Consider the following 24,489-nt stretch of genomic DNA (forward strand, 5'->3'; position numbering starts at 1 on the left):
CTCTCTCTGCTCTCACCAACACCTGCTCCCCGACAAGAGGACAATGGACTTTGCGTTTTCATTTTTGTTGTGAGTACTAAAAGTGCTCTAAAAAAACAGCTGTTGTAAAAACCCTGGATAAAAGACCCTAGTAAATCCCTACAGTGTTCTCTATATAGAAAACAATCTCGTATTTAGTATTCTTTCCTCCATTCATTTCATATTTGCAGCGTTATGCTATCTCCATCTGATTGGGCTTTTTATTTAACTCAACATTGAATTATAAAATGTCCAATATTCCTTTAAACCAGACATTGTGTAGTCAGAGTAATGCAAATACAAAACACGTTACATATAGTATCGATTTGCCTTTTTAAATTACTTTTATGTGCAACAGTCAATGTTTCAAGTGAGAGATCCAGTCGTTGATTTAACAATATATAATTTATTTACAACAATTTCAGGTTGAATTACTATACATACCTTTCTGAAATGTCATAGATAGATATATATACATAAGGCCAAGTAAATACTTGAAAGCACTTAGAAACGAATTTCCAAAATTCTACCCACAAATCCATATCATTGTCCAAAAAGTACAGAAAATCTCCTTTAGCAGAAGATCCTCCATTGCCACAAAAGTTTTGACAACAATTTACATTGACGATAAGGAACACAAAAGGTAAAAAAAATAACGAACAAAACTAAAAGATTATACAATTGCATAAGCGCTGTGGCATGTAATAAATACAGCATTTTTGACTTGCAGAAAGGCAAGGAACATTGAATCAAGGAACTAAATAGAAAAACCATCCACAAGTACAGAAGTCTATTGTTCAGTCAGTGACGAGGGGGGAGGGGGGGGGGGGATGCACACACCCAATCACACACACTAACATCCTTGACACTTAGCAGTAATGAGTGACACAAAAAGTACAATTGTGAGATGTAACAATTTCCCCAAAACTTTGAAGGAAATGAGCCAGGCCCTACTGTTACTGACACATCTTACACCACCCTCAGGTCCAGACTCCATCAGGACGGGAGCTGTATTCATCACACGCTCAGTCATTTTAGATATGTTGGACAAGTTAGATGTGAAGATAGTTGCTGAACATGGCGGCTGGTGAATTACAATACGGAAATGTGCTTCGACAACACAATGACAGGGGTGATACAGGTTCACACACACGCAAACACACACACACAGTCTGACTGTACAACTGCCATGGCTCATCTAAACGTGCTGTGTCAACACGGGCTTGTCAGTGTCCTGGAACTGATGTCCCCCAAAGCAGCCTCCACACAGTTCCAGTGTAGTGATCACTCAGCATTAGGGACTATTTCCACCTTGTATTTAAATGCTTACAGTTAGAGAAATAATCAGCTAGACATATGCAGATTAAGGACGAACAAAATATGTAGAGAAACTTCCTGTAAAACAGTCTCTAAACCCTTAACACTGCAAAAAGTCTTCACTGCTAGATCGCCAAAGAACAGTATATAGGCAAACACGTCACGGTTTAGACTTGACAAATGCTGCGCCAGTTAAGTGTCTTTTTTTGGCTTCATATTAAAATATAATTTACATTTCTTTACAAAGTGACAAAATAAACTGACACATATTACCGCTTGAACGAACAGCATTTACTTGCCTCAAAGACAAAAGCGAGGAAATGAGATAAAGAAAGGATTAGGACTTTAAGCCCGCACTTTAGAGACAGCAACTGACTTCTTCTATTCTATTCTGAGAGTAAAACAACGCTGAAACGATATGCAATGGATACGACGTGAGGATGTAGTGGCCTGAAATGATACTCATAAAACTTTGGTTACCAATTCTGCTGATATACAGTATGCAAAGTGACAGCACACGGCTGGTATAGAAAAAGTATTTACATATTACATGTGACGACGATCCATTTCAACATGAAAAGATTTATTTAAGGTGATATCGCCATTTTATCAGAAAGGGGCTTGATCCAAGGTTTTCTTTAAGTTAATAAAAAAAGTTATTATTTGATGGCATCTCTGCATCCAATTGTACAGGGGCTTGTAAAAACGTGTTGGTTAATAGGAGGCGTGTTTGTTAGGATGACAGGGGCCAACAGGTGCTGAGATGCCACACACTAAAACAAAGATTTCAAAAAGGAAAATAAAAACATACTTTTCCCCACTACAAGGAAACATAAATGTACATTCCAGATATCTGACAATCATAAAGAGGGCTCCAGTTAGTGTTAAAGGTTGAAGCCACAGGAGCTTAGGATGAAATCAAACGGGCTCTCTATAGCTTCAACAACTTCACATGCAACCCTGAGGCAGACCCAGAGAGGACTATGGCTAATTGGGATTGCTCACACCTTTTCAAAGCTTTATTACTAAAACAGTGGACTTTAAAGATACTCTGTGTATTAATGTTGCCAGACCTTGACAAATCCATTAATACAACAAATAAATAACTGTAAAATTAATGCAAAGTAGCAAAATATAATAAGCAAATGCGTGGTTGCAGTTTATGAATCTGCCGGATCATTTTTTTGCCACACTGGCTAGAAATCACAAAAGGAAAGACCCTTTCAAAGCATTTTTTGTGAACAGATGTGTGACATTATGAATAAGCCACTCTTAACTTTCCCACAGAGACAGGCCTTTCTTTGATGTGGAAATACTGTTTGCCACACAGCTAATAATAATGATAGAACTTCTACCAACATTGCCTAATGAATTATGAACAAAACAACTACTCTTGTAATCTGGTGAAGAAATGCGTTCTCAGATATTTTATGTGGAAAGTGTTCCGCATCATTTTTATGGGATAATATCCCTTTGGGCCATTAACGTCATCTCTGCTACAGAATTAACGTAATCGGGGGCAAAATGTATTTTCAGAAATTACATTTTACGACATTCAGTGTTCACATATATGCAGCTAGAAATGCCTTTCGGCCCTATGGCTCCTTCATTAGCAGTGGAATTTCAAACAAAGGAAACGCCACTATGAGCGATTGGGAGAATAGGAGACGTGAAGTACAGTGGACGAATCAAAACCACAGGCTTCAGAAGGATATGGCTTCTGAAATATAACTTGAGTGAAGATATTACTCACTCCTCCCTCCAAAAAAGTTCAAAGAACCTAAACCCACAAATATTGATTTAGAAGCAGGAGGCTGTGAAGCGTCTCTCTGAATCAAGATGTCAAGATGTTACATTCACAGCAGTGATAGCGGCCGGACTAAAACACAAACACGATGAGATGGTTTTTTGGGCCTCTGACATACAATCTATTTTCAACCTTTAGATCCAGGATGTGCTACAAGCTCTCTGTGTTTAAGGAAACAATAAAGACACGCCTGTATATTATCACAGGGGTTGGCGAGGGGACGCTCACAGACCCTAATGATGGACATATGTTTAATGTCTGAGATTATGTCATATAACCAACATGCCAATTGCATATTTCGCCCTGTTCTCTTTAACCTGAAATGACTGGCTCCTTATGTGACCTCCATTTCCTTTTACGTGTATTCATTGAATTTTAAATATTGGCCATCATCGTTACGTTTGCATATTGCTCCTTATTAGCCATAAATGGCCTATTTGTTAATATAAAAAGGCATGAAGATCATTTAATTAGTTCTTTGACGTAAAAGTGGACCAACTTAACTTAACATTTTGATGGAAAATGACACGTATTTTCTTTTATCTCAATAATACATTTCCCCCACACACCCAAACTCTCATTTGGTTTTTCATTGAAAGATTCTGACTCTGTTGGATGGGATGTTGGGACTGAATCCTACAGAAAGTAATCTTCTGAAGTGAAGAAGAGGGACTTGGGGACAGCTCTGCTCTTGGATTCCTGCTGCCGTATTTCTTGTTTTTCGGTGTGTGTTCTGTACTTTTCCTCGGCACCAGTCTCTCCCCTTTTCTGGGTTAGCACTCGCCATCAGAGACCAGGAATATCATGGCTTCTTGTTTGCCAATGTCAGCCATGACCGTGGCCAGCTGGTTGATGTTGCCGCTGTGGAAATGCTGCGCCTCCCACAGGTCCAGGATCAGAGAGGTGGGGCTCGCTTTGGATGCAAAGAAACTCATGTGTCTGCAGAGAGAGGAGAACATAACAGGGAGGGAAAATTGAGACGCTTTTATTGAATCAAGTGATGTGCACATATCAAAACGGACAGTATCTCATTTTCGCTACAATAACCGTGTCTTAAGAAAGCCTTTCCTGCCGGTGCTTTATAGAGCTCCTGCTTTTTGTAACTCCATCAATGTCAGGTTTTATTGTGTGTTATACTGCTACATCTCGATATGCTGTGGTTGGAGCTGTAAGTAAAACATGATAAAAGGTATACGAACAGCTCCTGAAACTGCCATCAAATACAGAATCTCCAGCCATTTTCTATCTGAAGCTTAAGCCTCATTCCTCTTTATTTGATGTTGAAATTGCCCTAAATCCCATATTGTAAATCCTATATAGACTTTTCACAGTTAAGTCGGAAGTGACCTTTTCCATTTTAGGAGCAGAACCTTTACGATCAAGCCCAATCAATGACAACAAAGCAGTGGCCCTGGCCCGCTCTATATTTGATGTTGAGTGGGCCCTGATCCCCCCCGGTCCCCAGAACATGCTTGTTTGATTTAATGGCCTTTTTCTGTTCTCCAAATGTCTGGGGCCTTAACTGCTATGTAGAGCACACATGGCATTCAGAAACTCTTGGCACAAAGAGAGATTGTGTTGTGTGAGTGTTTTTCCCTAGGTGGGAGAGGGGGTGAGACAAGAAGCCTAAAACACCCCTTTCACCTTGAGGAAAGGTTACCTCCCCATATCTCCTGTTTGCCAAGTGAAGCGTTATGTGATGGTTATAAACATGTGGCTGCTTTGGCAGTACACACACTCTGCTGCTTTCAGTCGATTGGCCTATATAGTGCACACTGCCTTCCCTCTGCGTCGGGAGAGCACAACAAAGGGAAGTGTTGGTCAAAAGATTGTCTGGGAACAAACCTCAGTGTCATTATTCAGATAAAAAAAGAAGACCGAGCTTAGTGTGCGATGTGTCAGCCCCGCTTATTCACCTCGCTGTGTGAAACACCGGCTTATCTTGTATGGCTCAGACACAGCCGCTCGCTCAGTCTTAGGAGAGAAAGATCAAATAAAAAGGTTCTCGGCATTTTAAGTTTTATTGATTGGTCCCGTTCCGCTCGGTCTGAACGCTTTATACACAAGGAAAACAAACGCAGAACTGCAGCATGACAGAATGCCAAGGAGCGGCTGCCTTTTCAGGAAAAACATGTTGTTAAGGACAGATCAAACAACAGAGCAGTTGTTCCTTCCTGAGGCCTAAATGAGAATTGATTATGTTGAGCAAAACACTGCTAATTAAACCTGTAGTGCATCAATTCAATTTGTGATTAATTGGGCTAAATAAAGTTGAGTGGACAAATTAAGTGTACCCATTTGATCTCATTATGGGCTAGAAATTAAATCGGGAGGATAAGGGATCAATGCGCCCTGTTTCAGGTGCTCCGGGAATAGAGTACAGTTAGTGCGAGGATGAATTGCAGTCGGCACAGATCCAAACATGTTGTGTTTTTTTTTTGCCGCTGATGGGCAGCTACCTTGCTACCTTACCAATTACAACTGTTAAGGAGAATGTAGCAGGTACAAGTTTAGCCTCAGACTTTAAGCTGCTTACCTGTTCTGAGGAGGAAAAAAAGGAAGAAGGGGGTTGTGTTTTCTCTGAGAAATGATATCTGTATCCATCAAGTCCACATTAATCCTATAAGGTTAGCTGTGTGATGAGGATTAGCTTGCTCAAGCAGAACTTTGTTTACCTAAAGTCAAGGAATAACATGCGACTGCTGTGATGCACTGTGCACTGCTTTGTGTGCAATAGCTGGCTACATTGCAACATGTTAACCTCTACGTTAGCATGACCCTTTACAATCAGTTTGATTAAACATTCATTATTTTTAACAAGCTGTGTGTCTAGTGTTGTATACATACTGCTGTGCAGCATGTATTCTCCAGGGGATAAATGAGGCTCTGCTGCGTTTCTTCACTACCTTTGTGGTAGCTGCCTGTTCCGGCCGCTGCACAGATCATTGATCAGATGAGGCATTATGGTGCTGCACAGTTTGGATTTACCTCTCAAGTTTAAGTCTTTGTGCTAGCATTCTCCAGTCGGCTCCGTTGGGACAGGGGGCGTCCAGGCTGCTGCAGATCTTCTGCCTGATGAGGTACGGGATCTGAAAGGCGCTGGGCCCCGCTAGAGCTGAGGCGCTAATGTCCATTAGCAGGAACTCTGCGTCCACAGCTCGGGTGTCCTGCTGGGAATAACAGCCATAGAGCACAGCCTTCAGAAAACCAGCACTGTATCATTCCTTTATTACTGAAGACAATGCTGAATAATGGCGGTTGCATAATGAGTCGCTAGCTCTAAGACAGTTGTAATGCATAACGTTACCTTGGCAATGTTGAAGTCGAGGCTGAAGCTCTGCCCCTCCCCCTCCACCTGCCAGACGCACAGCTGGCAGGTGAGCTCGCAGGTGCTGAGGCTGAGCCGCTCCAGAGTGAACGTGCAGTGCAGGTACCGCTGGGAGCCGTTCCAGATGTGGTAGAAGGGGATCTCCTGCAGAAAGAGACACGCGGCACACACAAACGGTAAAACAGGGGCTCAGTTAGAACCGCATGTCTAACACGCAGCATAACAGGACCGCCTACCTACAATACGCTGAGATCATCATTAATTACACTGACAGAAGCTGTCAGTGTCAGGTGAACATGGCTAAATATACCGCAGGCAGCCGACTGACACTAGTAGGCTAGGGTAAAGGGAGATAATGGGCTATTACTGAGAGAGGGAGCAAACTTGTCTGAGCTGATGACACAAGCAATCAAACTAACAAGTAAGTGTATTTCAGGAGATAACACTATATATATATATCTCTGGCATGAGGGACGTTTCCTCTCTTTGTATGCACTGTGTGTGCATTTCTGGGCTGCGATACAAATGATGCTGATGGTGTCCAAGTTTTAACATCACTGCTTTGAATCTAAAACGCATCATGTGACGGGGTTGCGTGTAAAAGCTTTGAGTAGTAACACTGAACAGCACCAGCTCCTGTCTACCAGGGACTGTTTGCTAGAATGTATTCAAGGCTGACAATTTCTACATCTTTCTCTCCTTTGCTCCATATTCATGCTTCATTTCCATATCCCAAGAGGAGCAAAGCAGCAACCCCTTAGAGAGGAAAAATAAAACAGGGCACACTGACTCCTGACTTCACCCTGGGATCAACAGCTGACAGGAGCTGAGCCTTGGAGGGGAGTGGGACTGCAGATCAGGCTGCTCACCAAGTGGGGGCACTGTTACCCAGGGAGACGGACTTCAGAGGGGGTGAAACGCACAACAGTCTCCACGAGGTGCCCCAGGGAGACTAAAGGCCTTTTTTGACCGCACTGCTGAGAGGGGAATAACACTTCCGAATGAACAGACACAGTCCAGAGAAATAAGCCCCTTCCTGGGTGCATTGTTGCTGCCGCTGCTTGCTTGGCAGCGCCTGTGTGTTCTCTGTGGGGACCCGGTGCTCAGTGCTCACAGAGATGCAGCCAGAACATTTTCTACTTCTTTGAACAGCCATCATGGCTCGTGTGGAGGCCGGGCTGCAGAGCAGGGGGACGCGCAGGTGCGGCGAGTGCAGGGTAGTTTTAGATATTTACATAGTGCTCTAATATTTCATCTGCGCTCCCTTTGAGAGAGCGACATCTCGGATAACCCATCAGCTTGCAGCTCTGGGTTAGTGCACACAGCCCAGCTCCATTATAGCACACATGTACACCTTGGAGAGAGCCACAAGAGGACAAAAACATACATGGAGGAGCCCACACACTGAAAATGTTGCTTTGACTGCTTTTAACGCATCACTTAAAGTTGTGCCAAGAATGGTTAGGAAAAGGTTATTTGGACAGAGGAGTCGTGCAGCAGCAGACTGAAAAACACTGTCTTTAAAGTGATCAACTGAAGCCAAACCAAAACACAATTAATTAAAACTCTGAGCCAACTTGGATTAAAACAACTTTCAAGAGAGACTCTCATTAACAATAAAAAGTTGTTTCTGAAGGACTTGTGATTACTCACTTACATTGCTTTTGCAGACACGTACTCCATTCTTCTTTAATTTATCTGGAAAGCTAATTTAAAATAACTCGAGACGCTGTGGGTTTTGAATAGTGTATACAAACGGACACATTAGAAAGCCCTGTAACTGCTGCTCCACATATTTGACAGATTCAGCCAGGCACTTGTATTACAGCTCCGTGCTCCCACTCTGATCTTAAGTGACTTCCTGTGGCCCTGCAGCCCAACACACCTGGTAGCCGGCGAGCAGCTTGCTCCTCCAGTGCGCCTGGGGCATGTCGTGGATGGACAGGCGCAGGTTGTGGTAGCTGTCTTTGAAAAGCAGGATGTGTGGCTCGTCAATCAGCCGACCCCCGAGCTGCCGCTCCATCTGCATCACCTCCTGATGAAAGGCGGGGGAGAGAGGAGAGGCGTCAGGGCTCAGAGGAAACACATTAACCATCACAGTCACAGAGGTAAGTGAAAATGTGCAAAACAATTCATAAACGTGGAGACTTCCTGTTTGGTGCATCAATCACACAAAACTGTACATAGCGGTGGGACATTTTATTTTAATATTATTTAACATTTATTTAACCAGATGAAAACATTGAGACCAAATCTCATTTACAATGCTGACCTGGCCAAGAAGGCAGCAACGTTACACATAACACAGACATATAAAATATAGAAAACACAACTAAGTAAACAAAAAGACGAAAAGCAGTCACTACATTGTGCACATTTGGGACAGTAAGGTACACTACTTATTATTGCAAGAGCAGCTGGTGGTAAGGACCTCAGACAACTTCAATTTAAAACAGGCTATTGGGACAAGTGCCATCAGTTTGAGGCTTGATTGAAGGTCATTCCAAGACCAAGGACCATGATAAAAAAAGACTCCTTTTTCCAGCAGGTACGTGGAACCGTATCCAGGCACTGGTTCTGAGGTTGTAAGAGTCACAAACTGGAGCAAATCTGGCACATATCTACAGTGGAAGCTTACCTAAAATGGCTTTGTACAATAATAAAAACCAATGCTGCATCCTACGCATAGTAAGTGAGGACCATCCAGTTAGGCTATACAGTGTGCAATGATGAGTCCTATAGGGTGCATTTGATATGTATCGCAGTGCAGCATGGTAGAGAGGGTGAAGTTTGGCCAAAACAGTGGGACAGGCAAATCTATAGATTGTATCACCGTAGTCGTCTTTTGTTTTCTTAGTTATGTTCTCTGTATTTTATATGTTTGTGTTATGTGTTATGTGTAACGTTGCTGCCTTCTTGGCCAGGTCAGCATTGAAAATGAGATTTTATCTCAATGTTTTTATCTGGTTAAATAAAGGTTAAAAAAGAAAAAAAAAAAAGTCAAGCTGGGACAGGAATAAGCCAGAGACCAACCTTTTACGGGAAGGAGTTGAAAAACAACGTTTAAGTCTGTACAGGAAGCCAAGAGTGAATTTCAATTTCTTAGTTAGAACTTCAATGTGGTGTTTAAAGTTTAGATTTCTGTCCAAAATACACACACAGAAACACAAACGCAGCACGAGCATGAGGCAGGGCTGGAGTACATCTTAGGACAGAGAGGTAGTCTCCCTGCATGCGGCCGCAGAGCTTTAATGTCACCACAAGGTTGATCCGCTGTGTGTGTGTGTGTGTGTGCCCAGTCCCAGCCGCTGCATTAACATGCGAATACTGCAGCCTCCCCGGCCTACCAGCTACCTGGGCTGTGATGAAGGAAGTGAACGAGCCATTAGTCAACTGCTCATTGTTCTCGCATGGCGAATCCCCTTAATTTCATTTTTGTTTTTGTGCCAGGAGAGATTTGTAAATGCATGCTTAATATTTTAATCTCTGTGGGACTTGCTCAGCGGACCATTTGTCGACATCCAAATGACCATCTGGAATGGGATGATAATATCCGCCCCGTTTTCATCTGATCTATCAATTAATTTTGAGCCGGGTGCTTTGTGCTGAACCAGTCTTTAAGAATCCAATACTTTGGACGGCGTTCACATGTACTACCTCCGATCAAGAGAGCATATTACAGCAAAGAAAAACAGACCTCAGAAACAAGATATGTTCTTTTAATCTGTCTGAGGAGGGAAACAAGATGGCAGCAATGTGCAAACAGGCAGGCAGAATGTGCCTCAGAGTCTCGGAGACATATCTCAAAGACAGAAGCTCCAAGAGGGAGATGTGGGTATAGATAGTGGCCATATGTTGAGCGCTGCATGGCGGCCCACGGTATGATTTCAGCAAAGACATCTCATTAAGGTGGAGAATGGCAGTAATTTCTATCTGCACAACACAGATTCAATTTTCTGCCCTCTTTCCCAGGAACGGGCTAGCCTGATTCCAATTATAATGGAAAGGAAGCTGTTAATTATCCATTTGGAATCTCTACCAGCTTTTGTTATTTGATGTGCTCGCTTCTTCACTGAATAAGCACTTTTTTCGCTTACGGCCCCAAGAATTGCATTTCCATGTTTGCGCAGTGCATTGCTAATTTCCATGTTTGCTTAATGCTTATCTTCTTGTTAACACGAAAATGATCCATCTCCACTCCTACATTTACATTGGTTTATTCATTTCTCCCGAATGCCGCAGCAGCACATTTAAGATGTACAACGATCTGACTGTATGTACTGTAGTCAGCTGGAATACTCTCCTCACTGTGATGTTACCCAGACCACTTACTCAGAGTGGGAAGGTCAGACAATGGCTCGGAATCAAAGCGTCGAGGTCTAACGAGTTAATAACAGGGGGCAGTGCATTCTCCACAGAATGAAAAGCCCTCTGCTATTATGTCTCTTACACAGACAAAAGGCACATTATGAGGGCTCCAAAGAGGTTCATTTAACGCAGTTGTTAAAGACAATTATTTGTTGGGGGGCGATTAGCATTGCAAATTAGGGCTGGTGGGCTTTGATCAGGTCTTTGACATATAGCAGCAGATCTTTAGGCTTGCTAGCAAGACAGAGCATTTGGAATGCCAATTATCTGATTATCAACATATAGCTACTAGAGTGAATACTAAGTTGCCTGTCTAGCAGTTTGTCAGGTTCAAGGCTGACACGGCAGGATTACTACCAAACAGGGTCTAGGGCATGGCACTGCCTGACAGGGACACTGAGCCTACTGAAATACAAAACACAGGATGAAACACTTCCTGCTTTAAAGCACGGACACGCATGTCCTCGCTTTCAAATGACACTGTCTCGCTTGTATATTGTTTATGTGTTCCTGAGTGCCTGTGAGTGTGTATCAGAGTGGATATTTTTGCAGGGTCTCAGCATATGTTCTGGACTGAGAGAATAATGGCCCTCTTTACGCCCCATTATCCTGTTAACAAATGACAGTGTGAGCGAGCTAATAGATGAGAAGCTAAATTTAACCGTATCATTTACTCTTTCTGTGGAAAAACAAAGCAGGGCCTTTGAATTAGTTTATCAAATCACATATTAATCATCAAGTTGGTGCTAAATTGCGTTTGCCGTCGGTAAAGATAAGAGGAGCGGTTTCTTCACCCTGACCCCTTGTACAACTGTGGACACATTAAGATGCATGAGATGGGCGAGAAGTTCAAGTACTGCGGGAGAAAAACCCCTTTTGTTCTGACGGAATTTGAGATAGCCTGTGGTGTGTGTGAAGACTGTAAATTTGAGCGAGGCAGAGCCAAGACCACCCCCTGACATTCAATGAGGCTGGCTAAAGAGAGTGAGATAGAGCAGGGAGGAATGAAAAGAGTAGGAGCGAAAGAAGAGAGAGACAGAGGCGGCTTAACATTTGTGTCTCCAGGTCACTAGAGTGGCCAGCTTTAGCAGGACAGATAACAGGATTACTGCAATCATGGCCACAGTTTTTCTATGACTTCAACCCCCTTCCCACCCTTACTCACTCATCTCCCAGCCCCGCTCCTCACCCGTCCCCTCATCCTCCCGGCTTGGACCGGAGCTGGGACTGTGATGGACTGGGGCTGGGCTCCACTGGGAAACAAGAGACACTCATACAGCTAATCTCTTCGGGCTGGTGCTGACAGAAAGAGGTTAGTGGCTGCACCAAACTCTCTCTTGCAATGAAAACAGCCAGCCATTGGATGCAGGAAATCAAAGTATTTGCAGAGGCCTATATATAAACTGTATATACATATATAAAAAAAGAACTGGACTGGTTCAAAGCTGTGGATTAAAATATGCTGCTTCCCTCACAGCAAGGTCAAGCTACTACATGTGGTCTCCTATTGTTGTGGATTGGTGTGTAATAAACCGATTAACTTAACTAGCCCTGATGGGGATTAAAGCTAACGTTTGATCAGTTAATTAGTCAAGCTACATGTCATGAAACATAGGGAGATTCACAGGCTTTAATATCCTCATAAACTTATCCTCAACCCGCGTCTCTTAGCAATGTTGTGTCCCCACATGTTTAAAAAATGTGCATTCATAGTGACGATCCATTTGAAGAGCGGCTCTTTTCAGGCAAATGCATTTGTTTATAGAGAGTAGCCTGGCTATGTGGGCTCCATAAATCTGTGTATTTGTCAGCAGGATGTGACAGGCTTTTCCTCTCTGACTGAGAGTCTATCAGTCTGAGCTCCAGTGGCCGTGCCCGCTACAGTCAACTCTGATTAATAACTACAAATAGAAGGGACTTGTCTGCTCAGTTATAAATGGGGACTGTGTTTGCCTGGGAAAAGATGCACATTCTGCCTGATAAATCACAGAGCGGAATGGCAGAAAACAGCACACAGGAACACAGAAATATAATATGGAAACAATTTCTCTGCTGGGTGCAGTGATAAAGCCGACTGCCTAGTTCAACTTAATGCCAGCAATTACTGGGCTATGCTCTTCTGTATTTATTTTTCCTGGAATTCCCTGTCAGTAACTATGTTGATGGAGTGATCAGAGAGTCTGCATTACACTCTGTAAAGCCTGGTTTTCTCTCCTCCGATACATTAAAGCCAAACGCTTCTGTTCATATGTAGCCTGCTGCTCAGGAAGAAAACGTCATAGTGGAGGGAGCACATAAAGAGTTTATGGGCCCTTTTAAACACAAATAAGAATAATAGCTTGAGGTCAAACACTGTATAAAAGACTCCAGGAGCCACAGTTTAACCAGTTGGACATCAATTAAACACCCATTTAACACTAGAGCATACATTTTTACAATCGAGAGACTAAAAGCTAAATGTATTGGCCTTGTTACATGAATATTGATGAAAGCGTAAATTCTGTAGTCTGAAATACAATACTGGGAGTACAAAGGGAGTTAACACTCATTTCCTCACCATTTGGGAAAATGTATGGCTGTTAAATGTCACATAAACTCACTAAAATTATGATTCAAGAGTCCACAAAGCATGATAGGGGCTCTGTGATTACATTTAGGCACAGCAGGGCCTTGAGCTCAATGCTAACATCAGCATGCTCATAATTTACATGAAAAATGCTAAAATGCTTATGTTAACAGGTATGATATTAACCATGTTTTTAAAAACAAAGTAAAGCTATTGCTAATGGGGGAAGTCAGGATATCACAAGTCAGGATGAATTTCTAGAGACATGACAGTTTATTTAAAAATAAACACGGTAATATATCCAATAGGCCTAGTTTGTTCAATAGAGATTTTTCTATGTGGACCAAAGTAATGGATGAACATCCATCAATAGAGCTTTGCTGCCAACATGGCACAAAAAAAATCCAGATTGCAAAATGTACTGGATTAGTATTTATGGTGGCCTCTCATAAATTCTAGCACTCGATACATAAAAACTGACTTATATTTCAACCTCTATGAGAACAGTAAATCTGACAGAAAGTGGGTGGTTTATAATTCATGATAACTGTAGGCCTACAACAACTCTGGCCTTACAAACACAGACATGTGGGTGTAAAGGAAGAACATTTGATTATCAATAAACATGTTTTTATGTTCCACTATTCAACATGGATTATGCTCAGCGGTAAACATACTGAGCATTTTATTCATCAAACCAAAAGCTGACAGATTGTGAATTCCGCAGCTAAAAATAAAAAAACAGCCGCACCATATTTCGTTCCTATAACGACACCTTTCTGGCCCCCATCCAGTTTAATTAGATGATGCTGTTATGTATGTCTCTGTATTGAATCAGAGGCTTGCTTCACTGCAGGTGTTTCAATCAGTGGTGGGATGGCACAACATCAGTGAAGCCTTCCCACAGGTCTTGCTGGGAACAAGCGAGTGCACAGTGAGGGCGCTACCAAACGCAGATCATGTCTCCTCTGCTGCTGCGCCAGCCTTGGCTGGGCCCATCAAGAGTGGGACACACATTAAATATTAACTTAATTGGTCCCAGCAGAGTCCTGCCAACATACGGCAAGCATCAGACGGAAATGTCACTGTTTCCCAAAAGCCCCCACACACTTAGGATCAAAGACAATAACATTGGTTCTAATCTGCTGTAATTGGGAGATAAGAGATTGTGCATTAGTGTAGCATTTGTGTATGTGTTAGTGGGTGTGTGTACATGTCATTTTCACTGATGGAGGATTGTCAGAGAAGACTGACAGCCCAGCGGGGGACTGGAGAGAAAACCTCAGTAGGATTTCCACAGATCCTTCTGCTTCTGAGCAGCCAGCAGGAAAAGCAGATAAATGCCTTTCTGCTCGGCTTTTTCATCTCCCATCAAAAGTACAGCCGCTTTAATGCATGGAAAGTCAACTTCTTGTCTGAAAAACGAGGCAAAGTGCATTTGCAGACTGTCATAAAATGCTGAAGGTGTACTTGTACATCAACAGAAACATAAAACAGGCTGCTGTGGCGCTGCACAGTACCACACACTGCTACTCCTCCAATGTTGCACACTACAATTAACTCTAATGGTAGCCATAGTGAAAGTCTAATCATAAATGGTGCATTTTAAAGATAGTGATTAGTGATTAGGCTGAAACTCTCTGGGGAAGTTTAATCCCCACTCAAAGTGGTTAATGTACTTGCTAAATGAACTGCTCCCTCCATAATAGCACAAAGAGCAGTGTGAAGTCGAGATTACTAAACAGTGTGGGCCACTTTCTAAATCACTCACTAAAAACTACAAAACCCTGGAGACGCCGTGGCTTACCACAGGACCAGGTTGTGTGAGAAACGCGGAGCTAATGCACTCAAGGGCGCCGGGGGAGCCGCAGAGTACGGCAGCACAAGTGCTGGAGTCAACAAGCTCAGATGTCCTTTTCCTGGCTAAGAGATGGGGAGAATAGCAGAACAAGAGCTAGCCAGAGGGGGAGACACACACACACACACACACACACAGAAAGAGTTTTTGTGCACCAGCAGCCTTCCTGCATCCAGCACAGGACGCGCAAGGTCATTTCAACAGTCACACTGCAGCAAAACACCACTGGGTCACCCTATGATCTGAATATATAGAGACAACCCCTTCATTACAACTGCTTTGATAGCAAGTAAACAGAAACAAGGTTGATATCTGCATAAAGTGCTTTCTCTGCAGAGCTGAGATAGCTGTTAAGGTTTTACTTCCTGTATGATACATTTTACATTTATTTCAACACCCAGTTGAATGTCAGCCTACAATTTCCCTCAGCATGCCTGCTAACATGCAATATCTGTGAGAACCACAGAGAGATATCAGCAGGGGCAAAATTGAGCCACAAAGAGACAGATGTAAGCGAAGAGAGATTTTGGTAATTCTCGCCCCACAGCTAGAGGCTGTGCACAGTTTTCATCTCATCTGCAGCGTCTTGAATATGAGAGTGCTAATTTCAGTTTGAGCCCCCACTGTCTGCCATTGTTTATGTCCCACAGCCATACATAGATTGTGTCAGTGGCAAACCTCTGCACACGGAGGTCAGCCATTACAGCTGGCAAACGTGGACTTGATGAGGAAGTGGCTCATTTTGTGAGTGTCAGATGAAGAGGAAAAGCTTGGAGAGGGGTGCCGGGAGAAATAGCGAGAGCCCAGGGTTGCTGGGAAAAGATTGGGGCAGGCTCTCCTTTTAATTTACTAATTAACCATGCAAATGAAATCTTAACAGGCTACTTAGAGGCAGTCCTCGGGGGAGGGAGGAAGGCATTAGTGCTTGATTATACTCTGTCCATGTGGAGCGCAGAAAAAGAGAAGCGAAATATGCTGTTGAACAAAGTGATGGGAAACTTCTTGGCCCTCGGCAGCCAAGCGGAACCACTGACAGCAGGAGAGGATTAAACATCTCTGTCGGCATTCACACAAAAATGCACTCAGACATCGAGATGTATATTATCAATAATCAGGAAATATGCATTGTTTCAAGAGGGGGAACATGTGCGCCACAAATTACACACCTTTGTTCTGCACATGGTGTAATCAGGCTTGCAACATTGTTCAATTTACCATGGCAACGCCTAACTCCTACATGCCTTGGCTGATATCTACTAACCTTCAAATGTGACTGACAATGCTATTACCCGCCATAGTCTGCCTATCACTCAGGTGATGTGAAACCACTCGGCCCATGCAGTCTCAGGCTTAGAGACCGCCAGACAAACAGATAATAAGCGGCGCTGCATTTGTCACAATTTACCTTGAAGACGTCTTGTGTGTCGTCCATGCAGTAGACCCTGATGTTGTACTCCAGTGTGGAGCAGTAAGCATCCGAGAAGAGCACCAGCCTCAGGCGCTTGGCAGCCCCCATGTGCAGGGACTCCCCCACCAGGGCGAGGGTGCCCAGATGCTCCGTGAAGAGCCGACACGTCTCGGCCTCGAGCTGGCAGTAATAGGGCTCTGACACAAGCTCCTCTCCCATCAGCAGGACGTCCTGGAGGGGGCGAGGGGGACAAAAAAAAGATGTGAAATGAAGGTCAAGCGCCCAGATTATGAAGCAGGGAGGGTAATGTGTTTGCCTGGGTACCTTATGTCTATTAATGTGGCTGTGTGTTTGTAAAGGGGTTGTTAGGAAAGCAGTTTGGCACAGTAGCAAGGCCCCCATGTATGTCCCTCCTGCAGCGTGACAAAGTAACATTAAAGCCAAATGCTATAAGGAAATGTTCCACAAGTGTCTGGGTCACTAACTTTATATCAGGACAACAAGGAATATTTTGTTTTAGCGTCAAATTCCCTTTTCAGCACAGCATACTCACTGACATGAAAACACACATTTTATAAAAAAAGACACACATCCTATAGAACACCATCAATTTACTTAATAATGCATGAACGAGGTATTCAATTGACATGAAAGGAGACTCGAATAGATTCCTGGCAAGAATAGATGGTGCTGGAGAAAGAAAAACCTGTGGCGGTGCAGTAAATATCGGATTGTTAGGTTTTCCGGAATTTACTTCAGCCATTGAGATTTGTTAAGGAGGATGAAAACAACTTGCCAATGTAACTGTTAAACAACACCCTTGCATGGCAGTGAAACTTGTCATTAATTAAATGAATTGTAACTTGATATGCCAAGTAGAAAAACATAAACACTGATCTAAACATGTCACAGAAGCTACATTTTTCTTGCTTTGTCACATAGCCGTTTCACAAATGAATCTCTAATAAAGATGAGAGACTTGTGAAGATATCCTATCACATCTCACTATGGGATAGTTTTATGAGATAATATCACTGCTCTCCGGGCTAATTTAATGGGGACAAATTGGACCCAAGGTGACAACATTTTCTCTAAAATCCCATCATGCCAGTTGACTGACTCTTCTCATTAGCCAATCAAGCTGAAGAGAGCATTCTGCTTGCCAAATGCCCAGCGAGCCCCTCTAGAATCGATTCAACCAGACACCATCTACGTCAATAGAATTAGTATTGACACAATTCATTTGCTATGCAACCACAATGGAGTCTCACTTTTTCATCATCTTAATATTTCTTCCAAGTGGAGCAGAGGGTGAGGTGGCTCCATTACGCCGCTGAACGCTCGCTCTACGATCAATTTATTTCCCAAACTCCTTTCGCTTCAGCATGTTCATTTTCACTTTCATCTCTATGTCTTACTCTTCTTTGCTAGGTCATATTTGTAATCTTCCATTCTTTCTAATCGTTACTCTACATCTACATTACCAGCATGTCCACTTTGCCTTTCCCTGTTTGCCTCCTTTCTTTCATTTAACTTCTCTTCACACTCTCTGCAGATGCTTCCTCTCTCATTCTACCTTTGGTGGACACGCAGTTAGGCCGTTGGGCTATATTTGGTCTGGCCGATGATTAAAAGTGCTGGTCTAACCTCTGCCTCAGACAGGCCAATCCATCCCACAGACACCACACACGGGGAGGCTGAATAATTTATGCACAATATCGAACATGAAAGAAGACCTACTAACACTCCAAAGCCCACCAGCACCCTTTCAAATCTCTCTGGATTGCGAAGATGTGTATACTGACTCAAACCGCATTTGTTTGCATGGATGTGTGTGTGTGTGTGTGTGTGTGTGTGTGTGTGTGTCTGTTTAAGTCTAGCAGTTCTGGTTACTTTCAAATTTCATGGATACAAAAATGGGGAGGGAACTCTGTAATTGGAAGCGGCGGTCAGAAATGGTCAAGGAGCACTCAGGAGAGTACTTTGAGGATCAGTAATTTGCTTAGAGAATTTCTGTTTTCAGAAACATGTTGCCTAGCAACTCTTGAGCTGGGGAAAGTGTGTATACCCAGGCTTTTGTTCCAGCCCAGGGAGAAAACACCTGATGGTCAATATAATTTAAACACTATAGAGTGGATGAGTGCTGTGCTATAACTACTTCCACTATATAGCATGGAGTGCTTTTCCATTGCCTGCTTCCAGTCACTACTGAACAAGTTTGTACTTTTTCAAAGAAAACCCTCATTGAGTTTAGTAAGACTGAACAAATTCACTGGGTGGCAACTCTGTCTTTTTGTGAGTGCTGGTGCTGGAGTTATAGCGCTGTCTCACCTCCCAAGTGCCCTCATAGTTCTGCTTCTTGAGACGGACGGCCCAGTTATCGAGGCATGCGTCAGAGCAGTGGTCCATGCTGAGGATAACCGGCCGGCTCAGGACCACCCCCGGAGGCCCACAACTCACCACAGGGCTGAGCAGGGTCTGGCAGCCGGCCAGGGGCAACCTACACCGGGGAGAGAAAAGAGGAAGAGGGGAATGACTCCGGAGGAAGTACTTTTACTCATCAGGTTATTAGTGAGAATTTACTGGTCTCTTGTAAGCAGGATGCAACACTGTCCTCCACCTCTGCAAATTATCTGGCAGCTGCCACAGAGAATAATGAAAGCCTGGACCTGGTTGTGATGACTGAGTAATAACATAACACTACCACAGCATGATACAATGGCTGTGCCTTCTGAGACTAGATGCAGCATGCCAGATCAACAGTTTTTTTACAAACAATTAATTTAGCTTAAATAGTGCACACCCAGGTAAAAGGCTACTCTATTTATTTACATCTGTCCTCCACAGTGCTGGCATGGACTCCTAAGCCTTTCCTAATGGAACAGTAGAGCATCAAAACAAACAGCCTAGTCGCATCCAGGGAAGACTGCCAGTTAGGCTGTGTTAAAGAGACCCACCTTAAATCTTCCTTCCTCTGAACAGTGAGATAAATCTCATAGATCTTTCCTCTGGGGATGGCCTCGGGAGGAATGAGCAGACTGATTCCTAATGCAAATAACAACAAAGGGAGAGAGAGAGCGGGGATAAGGAAGAGAGGGACAGGCTCATTTGTTCTGACTGAACAACGTTTTTTGTCATTTCACAAAGGAAGCGGGCCCACTGAACAAAACTGTGGCTACAAAAAATAGGAAAAACAAATCTATTCTGAAGGTCAGAGGCAGCCTCCGTCAGGTACAGTAGATGCAAATCTATGCACCGGCAGCAGAGGCGGCACACGTCCCCACGGTCAACAATTAGCTGAGACAAAAGCACACACTGCACCGCAGTTTAAATGTCCTCAGTCTGCCACCAAGTAGATAATTGAGACCATGGAACAGACTACTCAAGGAAGATTACACTTCCCCAGGAGAGTGTGGGAATGCACCTTGGAGAATAGAGAGAGCTATTGAGGTAGTTTGAGTGTTGTGGCATTAGTGTTGTGATTCTCATGCCAAAATCATCCACTTAGAATAAAATGTGGTACAAACAGTGACTCAATCTCTGAATTGTAAACTGGGTCTGCTTACCATAAAAACATCTGTTTGAATAAAGCCAAGGTGCCTGAATGCTCACAGTCTAGGCTTAATCTATGAACGGTCTTCCAAGTGCCAGCTCTGAAACTCTACTAAATGGCTGCATAGCTCCTCTGAGTAAAGATTATTTGTTTTCTGTGTCCCGATGAAAAGATGGGTGCCAATGCGTGGTATACTATACATGGCTTTGAGTTAATCCAAGCATAACATATCTATAAGAGTGCGAAAGAGAGACAGAAGATGGAGAGAGATGGCGAGCAAAAACACAAGAAGAAAATACCCTTTTCTCCAAAAAGATACTGGCTTACTGGTACTGTCATGGAATAATCTGGACAGCCTACAATGAGCCAAGTGGACACACTGTCTTCCAGTATAATTATGTAAGCTCTGTATTCAGCTAATGTTAAAAGGGGAAGCAAAACAGGGCACTAATGATGGTGGGCTTTTTATATCTTTTATCAGAATCATTTTTAATGGACTCTCCATTTCTGTGTCCATGCACATAGCCCACAACTGACATTTTTGTACATCAGCTACCAATTCAACCAGCTTTGTCATATGCAAGGGGCCTAATTGGAATAATTGGTTCAAGGTTTTATTCCAGGAATCATTTATGCATTTATTCCAGGAATATTTGGTGCAGACTTTATATTTTATAGTTAGTCAGTATGGAGCTTTTGAACTAATCATGCTGTGTAGTGCAGATGTACTGTACTGACAACACATTTAACTGGATCTTGTTTAGATGCTATATGTCAAATTTGGATTTGTGACTTCAGTCCACTTTAATCACCAAGCTATACAAGCCCTTCATGCATTTGTGGGGCCTCTCAATTCTCCTTGTTAACGTCCAGTAAGAGACTTTGTGTCATTAAGGCAGGTGTAATTACGTTTCTGTAAATATATATATATATATATATATTTTTTTTTAATGGAAAAGCAATGACAATGCATTTTGCAATGCAGCAAGACTGACTTCCCACAGTTGTTTTTACATTTAGTAGATTAGATGATACATTGTTAGTATAGTTTTGTTTGTTTGAAGTATAGCTTCAAACAGAAAATCATAGTCTGGATCTAGAATGATAAAATAATGTATTGTTGCCTTAGATGAAGACATAAAGAGTCAGGGACTGGCAGGAAAATTAGTGATTGGAAAGATTAGGGATCATCTGGCTACATGGCCTGAGAGCAACTCCTGCTGCACTTAACTGCACCTTATGTGTTTTTTGGGTCTTTTTCAGTGTCAGAAATAGCTCTCAAAAATGATTATGGGCATTGTTAGAGGAAAATTGCAAGTAAACATCATGTATCACAAAATGAAACGGGACAAACAAAAAAGAAAAGTAAAAAGTACTAGTGCACTTAAAATAAGTAATAGTATAGAATGACATTGACATGACGTTTTTAGCTTCTTGTATCATATTAAAAGTGTTTCTATACTATTGAATACAAATATTATATATAATTATATTCCTGGTATAGTAAGTCCAAAAGAAGTCTCAGAAATCTCTTAAAAATATATTATAAAGTCATTGTCTAGTATGACAAATAGATTGTGCATTCTAGAAGTTCCTTTTTTACAACGAGGGAAGCATAAACTCTTACAATTCCTAAAGAGTTGACAAAGAAATAATACATAATTTCTTTGTCAACTCTTTTCAACACCCAGAGAAGCCGCTCAAAGAGCTTAGGTAAGATAAGATAAGATAAGTACTAATGTGTCAGGATGACAACATTGTTTAATGAACTAATTATCTATCAGACCATGTGACTTCTTGTTTAAACTGACTTCCTGTAAAAAAAAAAACAGGAAGTCAATGAGACAAAGTGGAACAACCCTTTAAAGGAAACAATTTATAATTTTTTTCTCCTGAACTACATGTGTGAGGGCAGCCTGTATGAGCCTAAGAAGAACCCACCTGTGCTGGGGATGGTCAGCCTGCCTCCCAGGAAATTGAAGGTCCCATAGGAGGTGTTAGCTACATCACGGGGCAGCGTTTTAAAGTAGGTCTGAGTGGACAGCCTGCTGACAAACTCAGCAGGGTCAGAGTTGAGCTTGCCGTTGTGCAGCGTGTGCGAGCCGTTTGGTAGCGGGTCTAGCAGAGGCCCATTGGTCATTGAAAACTTCCCCGTGGTGTGAGGGCGAGAGCGTAGGGTGCCTTGGTAACTTGTGGTGGTTGTGGTTAGATCAGGCTGGATGGTGAGCAAATGGGAATTCTCTGTTGGAATAATTAAGAAGAAACAGACAAAAGCAATTGTGTGAGACTCAATGAGTGGCAGGCAAAGGGGGGTTCATACATCACAGAGACAGACCTCACACGCTCTTAAGCTGTCGCAACACACAACGAAAAGTGAAACAAACACAGGAAAGACACATGGCGCGGAAAACAGAAGACTCACACACTCTTGACATTACACAAACACAATTTCCACCCAAAGCCAGTCAATTCACATCCTCTCTCTCCATCTCGCTCGGTCTGTTTAGCAACCACACAATCAATTCCAAACAGAACTCAGATAGAGCTTAGCACCCAGACTGAATATAGGCTTTTTTTTTCACGGTGAATCACAGGCACTGCAACACAGTTCCCCATCTCCATCCAACTCAGACAGTTGTATTTCTATTACTTGCTGGTAAACCTGAGATGCTACACACAGGCAGTAAACAGAGTGGGTACATTTCCTGACAATGAGGAAGGGGCAAAACACAATGTGTCAGGCAGGCAAATAAACAGCTCACAACACCCACACAAAAACACAACAGATTACATCTTGCTTATGCTGATTGTACTTTCACACGACTCCACAACCTCAAACAGACTTGGTGGCACATGTAGATGAGTGCCACACGGTCACAGTGGGCAGGCGGACAGACCGACGGATGCACAGAGGAGGGTAAAACAAAGAACAGTGTCCTACTGCTGTGGGGGGGAGGCCTGCGTGGCCGCGGTGCCCACACACCTGGCTTGCTGGGCTTGATGCCCATGGGCTGGAAGCCAGTGGTGAGGATGGAGGAGTCGGCGACATCGGAGTCCAGGTCCTCCTTCTTGCGCCGGTACACCAGGACCACCACGATGAGCAGCAGAGTCAGACACAGAGCCACCGCCACCATGCCCACGTAGAGCGCCACGTCCTCGGCCCCGCTCACCGCTGCAAGGGGACCAGACAAAACAAGAGAGAAACATTAAGATTAAAACACCCGATGAGTTCTGCTGGAACATCTTCTGTGCAAAGGTCTCACTTGAGCATCTTGTTAATTTGTTTAAAGAGTTTATGAAATGAGTTCATTGCTTGCCAACTAATGCTGCTTGACTATGTCCATGTCTGTTTGATGCAGTGAAGAGAGCAAGCATTAGCTAATATTAAATAACCATTTTAATTTTGAGCTTGAGTGTCAACCTGTGGACAATAGAAAATGAGTTTCTGAGGCAGGTTTGCAGCAGTGTTACCTTCCTTCATTTCAGCTCTCGATATATATAGATCTTGCATGTTTTTCTCTCCCTTGTCTCTTCCTCTCTAAGCACACAACACCCCCAAGAGAGATGGTGCAAAAATGAAGGATTTGCTTATGAAATTCTAGCACCTCTTATTGAATGTCTCTTTCTTTCAAAAGCATCAGAGAGGAGCAGGAAGATTCTTTCTCCCAAAAGTACAGTATGAAGATGACAGCTAAGCCCAGACAAACAGCAATGTGTGCTTGCATTTGTGTGTATGTATTATGTGTCTGTGTGTGTGTGTGTGTTTTTCAAGAGAATGGGATTTGCTACGGCTGTCTCCCATGGCTGGGGACATTTTGTGGAGGAAGTGGAGGATGCTCCTGGGGCCTTTGTGGAGGGCCATTGTCCCCGGGAGCCACGGGGGCGTAGTGCTGTCAGCTGAACACAGTCAAGGAGGGGACGCATTGAGCGGCGCAGCTTTGAGGGACGGGGAACAACGGCAGAGGTTAAAGTGCTGCAGGCTGGCGTGTGGTGAGTTGACGACAAAAGGAGGAGGACAGAAGCAGGAGGAGAGGAGCAAACGTACAGGACTGAAGATTAGAATTAAAGAGGACAAAAAAAGACTTAACAGGGTGACAGCATGGGCATGTATCTGACAGCATGTGTGATTTACATTTCAGCAATAAGCAGCTATAACACGTCCAAAAGGTTTCTGTCAAAATTGCCCTGATTAACATTAGATAGGACATATTACGATGAATTTTACCAGACTGTAATGGCCTTCTTTTTCCCCACACTGTAATGCTA

The 24,489-nt window shown here is 43.1% G+C and overlaps 1 protein-coding gene across 3 annotated transcripts in view; it reads right to left on the minus strand.

The window, feature by feature from the left end:
- Positions 1-476: 476 nt before the first annotated feature.
- unc5a (unc-5 netrin receptor A) overlaps positions 477-24,489 on the minus strand; it is a 124,334-nt gene continuing 100,321 nt past the window's right edge. The window contains exons 7-15 of one of the 3 annotated variants that reach the window (XM_034121004.1): positions 23,207-23,395; positions 22,165-22,464; positions 19,628-19,715; positions 19,002-19,170; positions 16,668-16,901; positions 8,356-8,505; positions 6,450-6,614; positions 6,131-6,309; positions 477-4,081 (exon numbers count right to left, since the gene is read on the minus strand). In XM_034121004.1, the coding sequence (XP_033976895.1) occupies positions 3,916-4,081; positions 6,131-6,309; positions 6,450-6,614; positions 8,356-8,505; positions 16,668-16,901; positions 19,002-19,170; positions 19,628-19,715; positions 22,165-22,464; positions 23,207-23,395 (1,640 nt within the window). In that variant the 3' untranslated portion in view covers positions 477-3,915. Of the gene's footprint in view, positions 4,082-6,130; positions 6,313-6,449; positions 6,615-8,355; positions 8,506-16,667; positions 16,902-19,001; positions 19,171-19,627; positions 19,716-22,164; positions 22,465-23,164; positions 23,396-24,489 lie in introns of all 3 variants that reach the window. The other 2 variants (XM_034121003.1, XM_034121002.1) reach the window with 2 other exon arrangements.

Source organism: Trematomus bernacchii, unplaced genomic scaffold, assembly GCF_902827165.1.
Source record: "Trematomus bernacchii unplaced genomic scaffold, fTreBer1.1, whole genome shotgun sequence".
Lineage (NCBI taxonomy): Eukaryota > Metazoa > Chordata > Actinopteri > Perciformes > Nototheniidae > Trematomus > Trematomus bernacchii.